Source organism: Carettochelys insculpta, chromosome 14 (genome assembly GCF_033958435.1).
Source record: "Carettochelys insculpta isolate YL-2023 chromosome 14, ASM3395843v1, whole genome shotgun sequence".
Lineage (NCBI taxonomy): Eukaryota > Metazoa > Chordata > Testudines > Carettochelyidae > Carettochelys > Carettochelys insculpta.
This window is the reverse complement of record NC_134150.1, coordinates 6,856,608-6,872,091: the sequence shown is the minus strand read 5'-3', so window position 1 is coordinate 6,872,091 and position 15,484 is coordinate 6,856,608. Positions and strand designations below refer to the sequence as shown.

The 15,484-nt window shown below is 42.8% G+C and overlaps 1 protein-coding gene across 1 annotated transcript in view; it reads left to right on the top strand.

Annotated features, from left to right (window-relative positions):
- The window catches only part of NECAB2 (N-terminal EF-hand calcium binding protein 2), a 366,794-nt gene that overhangs the window by 273,766 nt on the left and 77,544 nt on the right, over positions 1–15,484 (top strand). Inside the window, exon 7 of the mRNA XM_075008621.1 lies at positions 15,011–15,129. Coding sequence (XP_074864722.1) covers positions 15,011–15,129 — 119 coding nt within the window. The remainder of the gene's footprint in view (positions 1–15,010; positions 15,130–15,484) is intronic.

Below are 15,484 nucleotides of genomic sequence, written 5' to 3'. Positions count from 1 at the left end.
GAATTCTCAGGTTGAAGTGCACAAAATGCCCCACATCCTTCTGGCAAGTTTTCCACGCCGCTTGTTGCATGTTCCGACCTTAGGTGTTGTCTTAGGTGTTGTGTTATCATAGTAGTGTGTACAAGACCTGTCCAATGTGACTCCTAGACAAACTGAGTATGGATCACCGACCACTGAAAATTACGTCCAGCTCTCTGCCTGTTTGTTCACGATGCAAATGGAAGACGCTCAACACAGGCTTACTTCCACTTGACATCAGCCACCACTGACAGCAATAAATGCCCATCATTACCATATTTTCATCCAGAACCCTCTGACATGCCTTGGAATGCTGAGGCATGTGTCAGCTGTGCAAGCAAACTTGCTAGATCCAGTAGGTTATTTAAATATGTTCAATAACATTGGAAATAATACTATGCCTTGTCAGGGGCTGTTCTTCTGGTGCCTCTAAGCACTTGTTCTGTCACCAATATGCACTCAGAAATGGCAATGCCTCAAAAAACAGAGCCATCACACATGCTAAATCACCTGGCATGCTTCTAGATCATTGCGCTGAAAGGCCCAAGCATAGACCACATTGCGCAGCATAATTAGGTCAAGGAAGACTTCAGCTTATGTAGGAATCTATTTTTGCTGGAAGTTGGAAGTGCCAGCACTTAATCAGAGTTATTAAGATGTCAGCAAAAGCCAGCTTGCTCTGGTGCCTGCATACCTTCCACAGATGGTAAAATTCCTTGCAAAAATCAAATGCTCAACATCATAAAGCAGGCATGAGAAGTGAATTTGGTCTGTAAAGCAAAGACAAGTGTGGATCTTTCTCAGGTTTCAGTAAGACAATGACCCTCGCTTGGTGCCAAATTCTAGTTGGTTTGAATTTCCACGAAACTGTTGAAAAAAAAGTATGACCTATTCCTGAGCAACAGGACTCAATACCACATAAGATTCTCTCCATAAGAAAGAAGATCAAAGCAGTTTAATGTTTCTCCTTCCTTTTTCTCATGCTTCCTTGATGCTGTGATTTTCATTTTGCAGTTTCCATCAGTGTCATCATCAACAACCATGGGCTCAACGCCCATTGGTGTCCAATGCCACTGTAGACTAGCCCTGCGCCAATCTACTATATCGTCTGTACGTTCTCTGTGGGATTTGTCTCTCTTATTTGAACTGTCCATTACCAGATACCAGGGTCTTGATTTTCCATTTGCAGATCATTCTGCAGATATGCCTGAACAGCTGTAACTTCCTTTGTGTAACCTTCTGCAGTAGGTTCTTTTTTGGCTGTATCTTCCTATATAATTTCTCGTTGGTGACCTTCTGCATCTATCCTATTCTCATGATCTTTCTATAACAACTCCTCTCGAATGCCAATATTCTTCTCTTCGAATCTTTCCTTATCACCCATGTCTCACATGCATACAAAATGCTGCTGAATACACACCTTTTCAAGATGCTCAGCTTGTTACTAAGCTAATCTCTTTCCTTTTCCAGATCTTATCCATCGCTTTCAAACTCACTCTTGCTTTCACTATTCTAGTCACTATTTCCTTCTTACAGCCTAGATCTTATGTTGTGTTGCGCCCCAGATACATCTATATTCTCTAGTTCAATCCCGTGTACACTGATCTTCCTTCCTATTTCTTTATCTCTAAACACCATTGTTTTTGTTTTATCAATGTTCATAATCAGTCCATACTGCTTCCCTTCCTTATTTAGCACCTGCACCTTTTTTGCTAGCTTCTCCTCACCTTCCTCAATGATAACAATACCATCTGCAAACCTCAAGTTGTTAATTTTCATCCTGTGCACAGATGTCCTTTCTACCTCTTCCTTGATCTTGTCCATCACCCTCTCTTTGTGCATGATGAAGATACTCAGTGATATCGGATCTCCTTGTCTTGTACCTCTATTCGCCCTAAACCAGCTTCCCAACTCTCTGCACATTCTCACTGCTGCCTCTGCATTGTCATTGATATCCTTCAACAAATATATCAGTCTGCTATCTACTCTGTACGACTCCAAAACTGCCCAAGTCACTTTCTGATCTATACTGTCTAATGCTCTCCCAGAATCAATGAAGCAGCTGTAGATTTTCTGTTCTCTTTTCACACTTTCTCTGCTGTCAATCTTAGTGCCAATATCTGCTGTATGGTACTTCTGTATTCACTGAATCCTGCTTGCTCATCCTCTGGATGTCGTTCTAGCTGTGATCTCAGTCTCTCCATCAGAGTCATCATCAGCACCTTGCCTAGATGACTTGTTAGGACAACCGTTCTGTAGTTCTTGCACTCCAATGCACTTCCTTTCTTGTGTATTGTCTTGGACAGATCTTGTCCATTCCTTAGATGCCTTCCCTTCTTTCCATGCTATATTACATAGTCGGTGTATTTCCTGAATCATACTTTCTCCACCATATTTGATCATCTCTCTTGTGATCTTGTCATTTCCCTGGCTCTTGTTGTTCTTTAGTCATTTCACTGCTCTTTCTTCTTCCTCCTTTGAAATATCAGTCTTGCTCTTGATGCTCAGTGGAAATATCTCTTTCAGTTCTTCGATCAGTCTCTCTGAGACACTCAGGTCCAGCTGTGCTTTGTACAGATCAGTGCAATATCTCATCCATCGCTGCACAATCTTCACTTTGTTCATGAGCACCTCGTCGTCCTCATTTTTGATCACCATCTGTTTTGGCGGCCACTTCTTACTAATATTACTAATCTTCTTACACACCTCACTGGTCTTACACTCACTTTAGTACCTCTCTATATCTTCATGCTGCTCCTCTAACCATTTTGCCATATCTGTTCTTGCAGTTTTCCTTACCTTGTTGCATTTCACTCGATAGTGGTGTTCTGCCCTCTCAGAAACATCCCTTCTGATCTTCAGTGCTCTCTTCTCTTGGACCAACGTCAGTGTCTCCTCCATAATACATTTCTTACTGATATTCTATTCTTCCATAACCGTCTGCTCAATTGCCTCTTGTATCGCTATGGCTATCCCTTCAACTCTCTTATCTAGGTCTTTCTCTATGCCCACATTCATGATCTTCTCTTCGAGCTCTACTCTGTACACATTCCCTATTTCTTCCTTGCCTAGCCTTGCCACGTCTCTTCTTTTTTAAAGCGTGTCTTATACTTTCTCTTGAGGTTCATCTTGATGTTTGTGATCACTAGACTGTGGTCCAAGTCTGTATCCGCTCCTTGGAAAGTCTGGCACTGCTGTACTGATGTTACCCATCTTCTTCTTGTCAAGATCATCTTTGTCTACTTCCCCTCATTCAATCCCCATGCCCACTTCCTACAGTTATTTTCTTGGAATCTCATGTTGCGGATCACCATCTCGTGATCCATGGCAAACTCTAGTACTCTCTTGCCTTGTTTGTTTCTTTCTCCATATCCAGACTTTCCTATGACTCTCCCAACCTTCATTATCTGTTCCAATTTTCACATTCTGATCTTCTCCAATGATCAACATATCTCTCTTCGTTATCTCCTCCAGTGTCTTTGTCAAGTCTTTATAGAATAGCTCGATCTCTTCTTCCATACTGTCCGATGTCAGTGCATACACCTGAATGAACAAAAAGTTGAAAGGTTTTGCTTCAAATCTTGCTATCATCATTCTTGCGCTCACCACTTGTATCCTAATAATGGTCCTCTAGCTATTTGCCTAAGAAGGAATCTGACTCCTGCCTCATGCTTCATTTCATTCCCTGACCAAATGACTTCTCAACTACATATCTCTCCTGATACCATCTAACGCATCTCCACCAGTCTAAGTATATTGTATCGATATCTCTCCATCTCCTTTCGAAGCAGCTCTAACTTTTCAGTCATCCACAGTGTTCATACATTCCATGTTCCAATGGATAGTATATGTGTTAATTGTATTTTCTTTTGATAGCCAACTTATCGACCCAAACCCAATCACTCAATTGGTTCTGTGGACCTTGTTTATCTGAGCAACGTCTGAGCCAGCATCTTTTATCAGTTAGTTGTACTGGCATCAGATTTCATTCGTATTGTTGTTTTATGATCAGCACGTTGTCACTCATCTGACCAACCATCCTCCTATATCTGGGCTTGGGACTGGTATGGAACCCCCAGAGGCTTCATGGCAGAGTTTCCATCAGTTTCCACCTGCAGTATATGTCCATCCAATTATTTAATGGGTGGAATAACATAGTAGTAGGAGAGTAAATTTGCACGTCTGCTGGTTACTTTGTCTGCAAATGTGTTGCTCGCATGGAGGGTGCTGGTGATTGGAAGAAGGGCTTTCAAAAACTGGGGGGGGTCCTTTCGGAAGGTCCCATCTCCACAGGTGGCATGCGATTCGACAAGCCGCACTTTCGAATTGCCATGGCTGCCATTATGCTAATGAGGCTCTGCATATTCATTGCAGCACCTCATTAGCATCTTTCAAAGCCGCTCATTAACATGCCCCTTTCGAAAGAAAGAGGCACATGTAGACACAGGGACAGAGTGGGAAGCAACCATCTAGGAAGGAGTACTACAGAGAGGAATTTAGGGGTCATAGTGGACCACAAGGTAAGTATGAGTCAACAGTGTGATGCTGTTGCCAAAAAAGCAAACATGATTCTGGGATGATTACCCGGAGTGTAGTGAGTGAGATGCTAGAGGTTATTCTTCCGCTTTACTCTGCATTGATTAGGCCTCAACTGGAGTATTATGTCCAGTTCTGGGCACCACATTGCAAGAAAGATGTGGAGAAATTGGAGAAGGTCCAGAGAAGAGCAACCAAAATGATCAAAGGTCTAGAGAACATGAGTTGTGAGGGAAGACTGAAAGAACTGGGCTTGTGTAGTTTAGAAAACAGAAGATTTAGCGGGGACATGATAGTGGTTTTCAAGCACCTTAAAGAGGGTTACAAGGAGGAGGGAGAAAAATTGTTCTCTTTGGCCTCTGATGATAAGACAAGGAGCAAAGGGCTTAAACTGCATCAAGAGAGGTTTAGTTTCAACATTAGGAAAAACTTCCTAACTGTCAGGGTGGTTAAACACTGGAATAAATTATCTAGGGAAGTTGTGGAATCTCCATCACTGGAGATTTTTAAGAGCAGGTTAGATAGATTCCTATCGGGGATGGTCTAGACAGTGCTTGGTTCTGCCAAGAAGGCAGGGAACTGGACTCGATAACCTCCCAAGGTCCCTTCCAGTTCTAGTGTTCTAGGATTTTAGGATATCCTGCTGTTGACCATTCTGTATTTTTCTCCCTCCTGCCCCGTCAGTGTACAAGTTTTGCTCTGTTCCAAATGTGAGACAGAACCTCTATTTATGTTTGACACCCAGGTGTACATAGCCCCAGGGTGCTCCAGTCATATCCAGCACCTCGTAGCCACCCCACTTGTGCTAGCAGCTGGGAAGAGGATGAGGAGCTGGTGCTTTGTCCGGTGCCACCACTGGCCACAAGAAGTCTGTTGACAATACTGTCCTACCACACTCAAGGCAGCCACTACTTAGCCCAGCACAGGCTTCCAGCCACTTACTCCCCTCAGCTGCCGGCATGTGCATTCCCTCAGCCCAGGAAAGGGGACATGGATGGTGTTTCCATGCTGTGGGCTGCTCCAGTTGCTGGGAGCAGCACATGGAGACTCATAGGCACATACACACACACACCAGCTTTAGGGATGCGCATGCTGGCAGCCACGAGAAGTGAGTGCCTGGAAGCTGTTCTAACCCCACTGCACTGCCACTCATGACAGCAGCTCCCCCGCCTCTTAGCCCCCAGGGGCATTTTAAATCATCTGGGGATGGCAGGTAGGGCTGGGGGGGAGGGCATGTGACGGGGGCATGAAATGAAGGAGTTAATCTTTTCTGGAGGTAACTTAAGCCCAGGTGAGCCAATGGGAGTGGAGTGACTTTTTTTGAACTGAAAACAATTGCAGTTTTCGGGGCTTTTTGTCTGCTGGGATGGCAGAGAGAAAGACGGAGGGAGGCAGTGTCTCCCAGGCAGCTGGAATGAAAATCATAACTATCCTGACCGTCTCAAAATCAGCCCTAAAGGTATAAATGAAAGGGAAATGTATAGTTAGATGCAATCAGGTTTTGGTTATTTTGAACTTGGGTGGACTGGCTCTCTGCTGTTTGCTTGTTACCTTGTTTTGTTGTTCACTGCTCGGTTCTTTTTTGTTGTTTTGACTTAATATTTTTCCCCCTGTAACTGTTAAGATGAATCCCAGGGAAATGGTTTTCTCTGCCTGCAACCCCATGATTTATTTTCTCTTCTTTTGTAAATAAATCACTTTTTCAAAGCAAACGATCTCTTACCTGTGTCCTGAGAAGGGTCTGTCTGTGTACATGCCTTCGGCCACATAGCAACCAAGTTAAAGCTTGCTGTTCTCACGCCCTCAGTGGAGGGGAAAATGGGGATGGAGTTTTCTCCACAGAGTGCATTCCCCATTGTGTCTGCCTGGGCTAAAGGGGTCTCCAAGGACTGGGGTGATGGCAGCTGCCTTCCAGAGTCAGGGGAATCTGTGACGTTGGGAAGTTTTCAAGTAAAGCCTGTGTATAAGTTTTTAAGTTTTTGTGGGCCCTGACTTTTTGCACTCTGAGTACCAGTGAGGAAGGAACCCTGACAGGGAGCATGCAGGGGAGCAGAGGGTCCAGGTGATACAGGGGCAAAGAGCGCAGCAGGAAGCATGTAGTGATTTTCAGTGGAAATCCTAGCCCTGGGCTAGGAATATTCTGGTGCCAGGGCACCAAGGGGCCATGTAACTTAACTGCATATCCTCTTCAGCATCCCCAAATACCCTCTCCCAGTGCACACATACGCCTCAGTTCCAGCTCTCCCTGTGCCTCAGCAGTGTCCTTTATCTAGGAACTTGAAGTATGGTAATGGTAACAAGTATTGGAGAGGTAGCCATGTTAGTCTGCAGCTTTGAGAACAACAAGAAGTCTTGTGGCACCTTAGAGACTAGGTAACATTATTCTCACTGGCATGAGAATCAGCCCCTAGATGTGACATTTTCCACTAGCCCCTTTGCCATTTGTTTGACAAATTTTTTATCTTCTCAGCAGCTAGATGTGTGAAGCTTTCTTGCATTCTGACTTCATGATCTCTCATTCATTAACACCCCTCCTAGCTTCTCCACTGTAAGTCTGCAATAGTAAAATTTCACAGCTGCACTAGAAACAAAACTAATTAGTCTTCTGCTTTTGAAGCAAAAGGCTAACCTCAAGGATGCTGAAAATACACTCCTGCTAATCACCAAAAGCCTACAGACTTCCTAGCACTTTCAGTAAATGAGTTGAAGAATCAGGTTTCTTTCAACTCCATTGGATTTGCAGCCTATTTTGCAAGTATGGATGTCTCTAAATGCCAGACAAAATTCAGATAACAGAACATTTATACACACAACAGTAAATGTAGATGCCTGGGTTTTGGGTAGCACAGATGATATCTTGCAGCATTTTCCAGGTCAGGGGGAACGTTGTTAATTTTCATGACTAAGAATAGAATTCCTTTGTGTTATTTTGGAAGCCCCATAATAGCCTTCAGTAAAGCTTTTTTATAATGCACCTTATGAAATATGGGGTAAACATGAGAGCTCAGCAGACACAATGATGAGAGAAAGGAGTCTTTAGATGGAGAACTCAGAGATCGCTGAAGACATCATTTTCATTAATATGCCTGTGTATGAGCCCCATATGTAATGTTGTTTTGTCATTGTTATATGCTTAGGAAATGTCAGTAATAACAAAAATCTGAGTAAATTGTCTTGTTATTCTGTACAAATTTGCAATAATAATCTAAAAATTATATAGGAGGCCAGAAAATGATGTTAAACAGTAAAGACACATCATTACACATTTTACTGACAGTATTATTCAGTGACTGACAGTGAAATTATTCAACACAATGTAATCATGTGTCTCCCTCTCTTGATACCCTTGCCATTGTTCTCTATTTTTAACTAGCTTTGGGGACCATCTGTCAGATGCATTTGTCATCCCTCTATAGAAGTCTTGAAATATCCAGACAATACTGACTGATCTCAGGGACAAGAAAAAGCTGGAAATTGCTCCCTTGACAATTTACCACATGTCAATTTGCCTTCTCTTTAACAGACTAGCAACATCAAGGTGGCAGTAAATCATTATCAAAGAGCTGAAATATCCCTAGGGGCCTGAGTATATCATTTTATAATATTCTGATTTCAGTGCCTGGTGTGTGAATTTCAGTTACATACAGTCTAGAATTTTAAACAGAGCATAGCATCCATTTAGGGACCAAAATAAATGGCCCGATTTTGAGCCTGTTAAATGTTGAGTTCTGCTGGAAATCTTTCCATGTCACAATGGCTATGTCTACACTAGAGAGTTACTGAGGGAACATCTACACACATAAAGCGTTCTGTTGACAGTGTCAATAGAACTCTGCATTTGTGTCAACAGTATTATCCCTCCAAAATTTGAGGAATAATGCTTCTGTCGACAGAGAGCACTTCTGGTTCACCGGGCAGCCCTGTTTGCAGAGCTTCCAGTCAGCTGTTCTGTCGACAGAGGGCAGGATAGTCTGGCTGCTCTCTGTCGAAAGAGCGGATTGCTCTGTCGATCTGCTTTTGTGTGTAGGTGCTCTCTATAGACAGAGCTTCTGTTGACACACGTTACTGTCGACAGATGCTTCTAGTATAGACCCAGCCAATGGGAGTTGTTGGACGTTCAGCACCTCAAAATCTGCTCATTATTCAGTTGTTTATGCGTGAGCTGCCCTGGATTGTGGGTGCTGAGCAGTTGAACGTTTGACACATGATCAACACAGCTGATCAGAATGGATTTATTATATCTTGAACAGCTTCCCGTAGAAACAGAGAGGTAGACGAGTTAGTCTGTATTAAAACAAAACAGCGGTAATGTAGCACTTTAAAGACTAATAAAATAATAAATTCTAAATAAATTATTTGTTGGTCTTTAAAGTGCTACAGGATGGCTGGTTTGTTTTGTTAGCTTCGCACAGGTTAATGAATAGGAGGAAGAAGAGTGGCATTTTAAAGAACTATGGCCGTGTCTACACGTGCCCCAAACTTCGAAATGGCCACGCAAGTGGCCATTTCGAAGTTTCGGGCACGTGTAGACGTAGCCTATGAGACACAGTTGTCCATAGTTAATTGTATATTCTAGTATTTGCCAACTGGTGGCTCATTTGATTGCCTTTAGTGAACATTCCTCCCCATGAAAACTCCCATCTATCCCTCAAATTGCAGAACAACGCCAACTTCAATATTTTTACTTGCAAGGCTGTATTCAAACTACCTATATACCTCTTTATGGTGCTTTTCTTTAGCTGGTCTTTCCTTAGTGTTGTTCAGTAGTAATGAATACTCTCATTCAAACCTTCTAAACGTTTTTGAAAATGGAATTCTCTAATGTGAAGTATCAAAATGGGTACATTTATGATAATGATGTTCGACACTAGGGATACTTAGACATATTCTGCAAGTCGCTACACACAGATTTATGTCTGTTGCATCCTGCATTGGCATATATAACAAGCCTCAATCTCAATTCAGTGCTTTTCTCTGTTGGTTTCAGGGGGTTATATTTATTTATGTAATTACTTACTTATTCATTCATTCAAAGAGCAGAAAGAGTAAGTTTATGGGATTACATTGAAATATGCTGTACATTCTGCCACTTTGGTGAAAAAGGAATTGATTCATGAAGGAGGAAGAAGAATGCATGCATTATGACGAACACTTGTGCATTCCAGTTCATACCTTGAGATATAAAGAGCATAATAAAATTGCCAGTGATTTCTTCTCTGCAAAACTGCTGCCTTCGTGCAGACCAGCTGATTCCCCTATTGTTTAATACGGTGTCCCTCACACTGAGTGTGGTAATGTCCTTGCCTGTCTGAATTTAATCTCTCAAGGTGCTGTAGAACTGGTCACAGATGTAAATCACCGAGGCTGTGTCTACACTAGAAAGTTCTTTTGGAAAATCCATCCCTTTTTCAAACGAACACATGGACCGTCCACACACAAAATGTGCTCTTTTGATCCGAAATTGAAAGAGCACGGTTCTTCTTCCGGAAGCCCTCTTCCGCTCCTGGATCAGGAAGAGAGCCTCCTTTCCAAAGCTTCTTTCAAAAAAAAAAGTGTGTGTAGATGCCCCCCGGGTCCTTTTTTTGAAAGATCAGTCTTCATGGCACTGGATTTTTTGATCCCTGGCCTGGGCTTTCAAAAGAGCGGGGGCTGTGTGGATGCTTTTTTGTGTGTGGACGCGCTCTTTGGAAAGAAGATTTTTCAGAAGAGATCTTCCGGAAGAACTTCTTTCAAACAATCTTTGTAGTGTAGGCGTGGCCATAGAGCAGGTCAAAGAGGAGAACAGAAAAACCAGGGTTGAGGTTAAAGTATAGTCCTTTGTGCTGAGTGAAGTGTATGAGTGATACTTCTAAATAGAGTTGAGGTAGTGGAAGAGGAGAGGGTCAAGCTAACAATTCTCAAACTGTGGTCCGTAGACCCATTGCTGATTCGGAGAGAAGTGGCAGGCAGTATTCCCTGTTAGCAGCGTGCTCGTGCAGCGTCTCAGAAGAGATTCAGATGCTGCCCACCTGACTGACTGAGCAGCCATAGCTTAGTTGTGTTTCTACTGGTGGGTTGCATTAGCACATGCCTCAGTGCATATACAAATTTATTCTGCATGTGGATGGGAAAGACGAGAGAAAATGCTGCTGGTGGGTTGCATGACTAAGCTACACCTCTTCAGCCAAAGAAGCAGGCTCCGGGATACCTGTCCAAGGGCAGGATCTAAGTGGGGGCATTGCTGCTGCCAGAGAAGAGGAAACACACGGGCGATGAGGGCAGATGTCTCAGAAGCAGATTTAAAGGAGACAGAGGAAAATATCATAGTGGATAGTAACAGAGAGGGAGCCGTGCTAGTCTATATACTATCAAAACAAAAAGCAGTCAAGTAGCACTTTAAAGACTAGCAAAATAGTTTATTAGGTGAGCTTTCATGGGACAGACCCACTTCTTCAGACCATAGCCATACTATAGGGGCTCGTCTGCATACTTGGCTTAATCTAATTCTTGACCTTCACCCCCTCACCCCTCCACTCTCTGATTTGCTCACCTTGATCATTTTTTTCTGATTTGTCCTCCTTGATTACTGTTTTTGGTTCTCTGTGCCTTAAATATTGAGTGTGTTCTGGTATGGCCAGAACAGTGACCCAGAGGGATGTGGATTCTCCCACCCCTCCTTAGTGAAGCTGGGCAGCAGTACCCCAGCCTCAAACCAAAGGACTGGAGGCATTTGAGGTGGCAGATAAGAGATGACTGCTGGAAGGAGTCAGGACTCACCCCGGAGTATGCCAAAGGAGGTTGAGACAGAGAGATAGACAAAGCTTGAACTTGGGATTCGCTACACCTTGGCTGGGTTCTGGGCTAACCAGAATGGAATATACTTTTATTTTCAGTTCTTTGTGCTACCCTAGAGATTTTCTATTCTTTGTTCCAGTAAATATTTCAGTAGGAGGTTGGTGAAGCACTGGAATATGTTGCCTAGTGAGGTGGAGGGATCTCCATCCCTAGAGGTTTTTAAGTCCAGGCTGGACATGGTCCTGGCTGGGATGACTTAGATGGGGTTGATCCTGCTTTAGGCAGGGGGCTGGACTAGATGACCTCCTGAGGTCCCTTCCAGCCCTAGGATTCTATGATTCTAATGAATACAAGTTTTGACAGCATTGTGTGAGTGTCACTAAAGATGACAAGTCAGTCTAACAAGTCAGTGAAGCTGTCTATGGAGGAAAAGCAAGACCCCTAGAGGGTCTGGCACACTGAAGGAGTTCCTCCTAAGACCATTCCGAAGTTGGAGCATAGCACCTGTCCAGAGGATCCCTTTAAAAGTGAGAACAAGCCGTTTGATCTGCGTGTGGAAAGAGACAGGGAGCCAGGACAGGAGGAGGAAGAGAATATTGTGTTAACTAAGCTGAAAAGATGGAAGAGAAAGTTACAGGGCTCTTGGTAAAAGAGAAGTGTGGCTTTAACCAGATTTGGCAGTTAGGAAGGAGCGGAGTAAATAATCAAATGCATCTTTTGAAAGGAAAAGTGACAAGATTCGGCAGAAGCCTTTGTGTGAGGGGAGCTGAGAGAGAACCCTGTAGCTGAGTGTTCAAAAAAAAGGGAAGCGAAAAAAGGTATAGGGGAGACAGTTTCCCCTCTGTAATAGCTAGCAGGAGCCACTGTGTTTGTGAGAGTGCATGAAGAGAATGGTATCAGTCACTTTCTTAAAAGCTGGCAAGGCAAAGTCTGGCATCACTTCTCCATTAACAAGAAGTCACTCAGAAAGCTGCAGCAAATGCTAGAGCCAGGAATAGCTGTGTAAAAAAATGTTGCTTATTGGCAGTGTCACAGAATGGCTATGGAACCCTTCCCCCTCTCTCCCACTATGATATTTCATTGACACTTTTCAAAAGAAGCAGGTCTGTGAAGAGAAAGTGGCGTACGTGAATGCCGTTCTAACGCTCAACATATTTCCTGTGACAGAAAACGTTCAGGAACCTCCGGGTGGACTTCTGCAATAGATGGTAATTCTGACTCGAACGAGGGATGGAGTGCGCCCAAGTTGTTACTTCCGAACTGAGTTTACACAACTCTCTTCCATAAACTAAGGGCCACTGTTAATATTTAGGCATTCTTTCATAGAGGAAGAACTTGGAATGTGTTCTTTTTGTCCTACAAACTGTGCAAACATTTGTACACTACATTTGTGGCCAACTGTGTCCATAGTATTCTCCCAGGAAGTACTGAGATAAAGGCACAATATTCAGATGGCTACGTTTTATTTAATCAATACTGAAATGAGGTTATTTCTTTGTATTACAGGAGTACATGAAGGTCACCAATGAGATGTACCAGGCATTATACAAACACATTAGGGAGACCCTGCCTCTGGCTTTGAGGCAGAACATCAACATCAATAACCGTGGGCTCAGCACCCATTGGTTTCTGATGCCTCTCTCATTATTTCCTTCCATCTTTCTCTATCCCGTGCAGAGTGGCTTAGTTTCTGTAGACTAGCTCCTCACCAATCTACTACATCATCTATCCATTCTCTGTGGGGTCTACCTCTCTTATTCGAATCATCCATTATGCCAAATACTAGGGTCTTGATTTTTCATTGGTCATTCATTCTGCAAATACGTCCAAATAATTGTAGCTTCCATTTTATAACCTTCTGCAGCAGGTTCTCTTTCGACTGTATCTTCTTATATAATTCCTCATTGGTGACCTTCTGCATCCATCCTATTCTCAGAATCTTTCTATAACAACTCCTTTTGAACATCACGCTGCTGGCAAAAGTGCTGTGTTTTGTCGAGATACAGTTGGCAAATCCCATTTTCTGTGTGTATACTCCACAAGTTTTGTCGACAAAACCGGGCTTTTGCTGGCAAACTTACTATGTAACCATAGCCAAAGTGAATTCCAAATCCATTTATTTTAATCTTTTTGCATTCTCTGTGTATCTAACAGAAGTTTTTGCTCAATCTCACATATCATTTACAGCTTCTTGCAATGATTCATAAAAGCCACATGCCTTCACAACCTCCATGTAAGCTCATATAATATAAAGGGATAGACATTTCCTATGTGGTAGTTAAGGCTGATTTTTTGAAATGTGTGCTTCTCTAGAGGTGATTTAAATGTTAAGTCCACCACAATAACTGATGTAATATTGTTTCTTGTGAACATTATAATCTAGCCATCCCAGAGGGCTGCTCTTCAGAGGAAGGAGGGGAAAAGTCATAGTATTTCTCCTCTGTGGTGGAGGGTTTGCACATGGGTGGAAGCAGCAGGAATTCCTTCCTGGTGTATCTCTTGCTGGCTTTGGTAGAACTCAGGTTTACTGAATTTAAGGCCATGCTGTATTCCCTCTTTTCTCAGGCTTCTGCCTGGGAGGTGAGGAGCAGAGTGGGGCAGAGGCTGACTTTCAGTTAATTTACTTGGATGAGTCCGTTTTGGTTTTGTTTTGTTTTTTTATTCTTGCATCCCTAACAGTTCCATGTCGTGATCATTGCTCTGTGAGTATGCACGCATGCATGTGTTCTGCAACTTCTGCGATATCAAAAAATAAAGGTACGACTTTCAAAAGTGCTCAGCACTGACTGAACTTAGCTACCCAAGCAGTCAATGGGAGTTGTGCTATAGACTTCAGAGGGAGTAGAGCTAGGCTGCTGCTTACGAAAACACTGTAATTCACTTGACACCAGAGGTGGAAAAAGTAGCTCAAAAGTTACTAGAGTAAAAGTGCAGCTGCTGGGGGAGGTGGGGCATACTTAAGTCCAAGTTACTGGTGTTGCTCTGGAAAACATCTTGCGTAAAAGTACACATACACATGCACAAACACACAGATCACATCTAAATTGTACTCAAGTATCCAGAAGTGAAAGTAGCTGCACTTTTACCCAAGTAACTTTTGGGGTACTTTTTCCACCTCTGCTCAACGCTGCATTTGCAGCCAGATAGAGGAAACAAGAGGCTTGTTACTGCCAAGGTCCTGTCTGCAGGGGGTACCATGGCGAGTACAGTCTAATATCAGAGTTACAACACTGGACTTATGAACTGTCTGATCAACCACACTAGTTCAGACAAGTATGCAATCAGCAGCAGAGACAACAGAAAAAAAAGCAAATACAGTGCACTGTTAATATAAAGTACTAACAAAAAAAAAGAACTTTTCTGAAAAACAATTTGACAAAGTAAGGAAACTGTTTTGTTTAACCAGAGATTGTTACCAGCAGTATTTCTCTTCTACAGACTGAGGTTTCAAAGCTAAATTAAATCGAGACTCAGTTTGAAACTTTTGAAAGAACGACCACAACATTTTGTTCAGAGCTATGAACATTTTAGGCTTATGAGCAACTTTCATTCCCGCAGCATTCATAACTCCGAGATTGTACTGCATTTGAACCATGTTTTTATGAGTAGCGGAAGGTGATGGGCTACCTAGAAGGTGTTCTGTTAGGGCCACTTTAATTATTTGTATGTTCTTGGATTGCAGGCAGTACCACAGTAAATCAGGCCATGGTGTAATGGATACCTGGTATGACAATCCTGTGCCTAGTTATCCCCCCAATAACAGAATTGTGACCAAGGAGCACAGGAAAAGCTTCCAGACTGGTGAGTCTTTTATAGGTTCTTTGAATGTTTGACACTCTGTGGTATGAGCCTGTGATAAGGCTGAACTCACTGCTAACCCATCTCTTCAGAGCTGGTGTAGAACAAGTATTGCTCTGATTGCTACCAGCAGCACACACAATGGAGCCAGATGTCTGACATGCAGTTCAAAGGTTGGATCAGTTCTCACAGTTTTCGTGTTGATTTAGAAGCTGAGTTTAAGATTTGGCATTCATAGTCTATAAATGACCTTATTAACATTCTGTGCAATGACAATGATGTGTTCTTATCTGCCACCCATTTGTTCCTAGTATTACGGTTAAACAAATGCATCTCATTTTAGCCATGATATTATCTA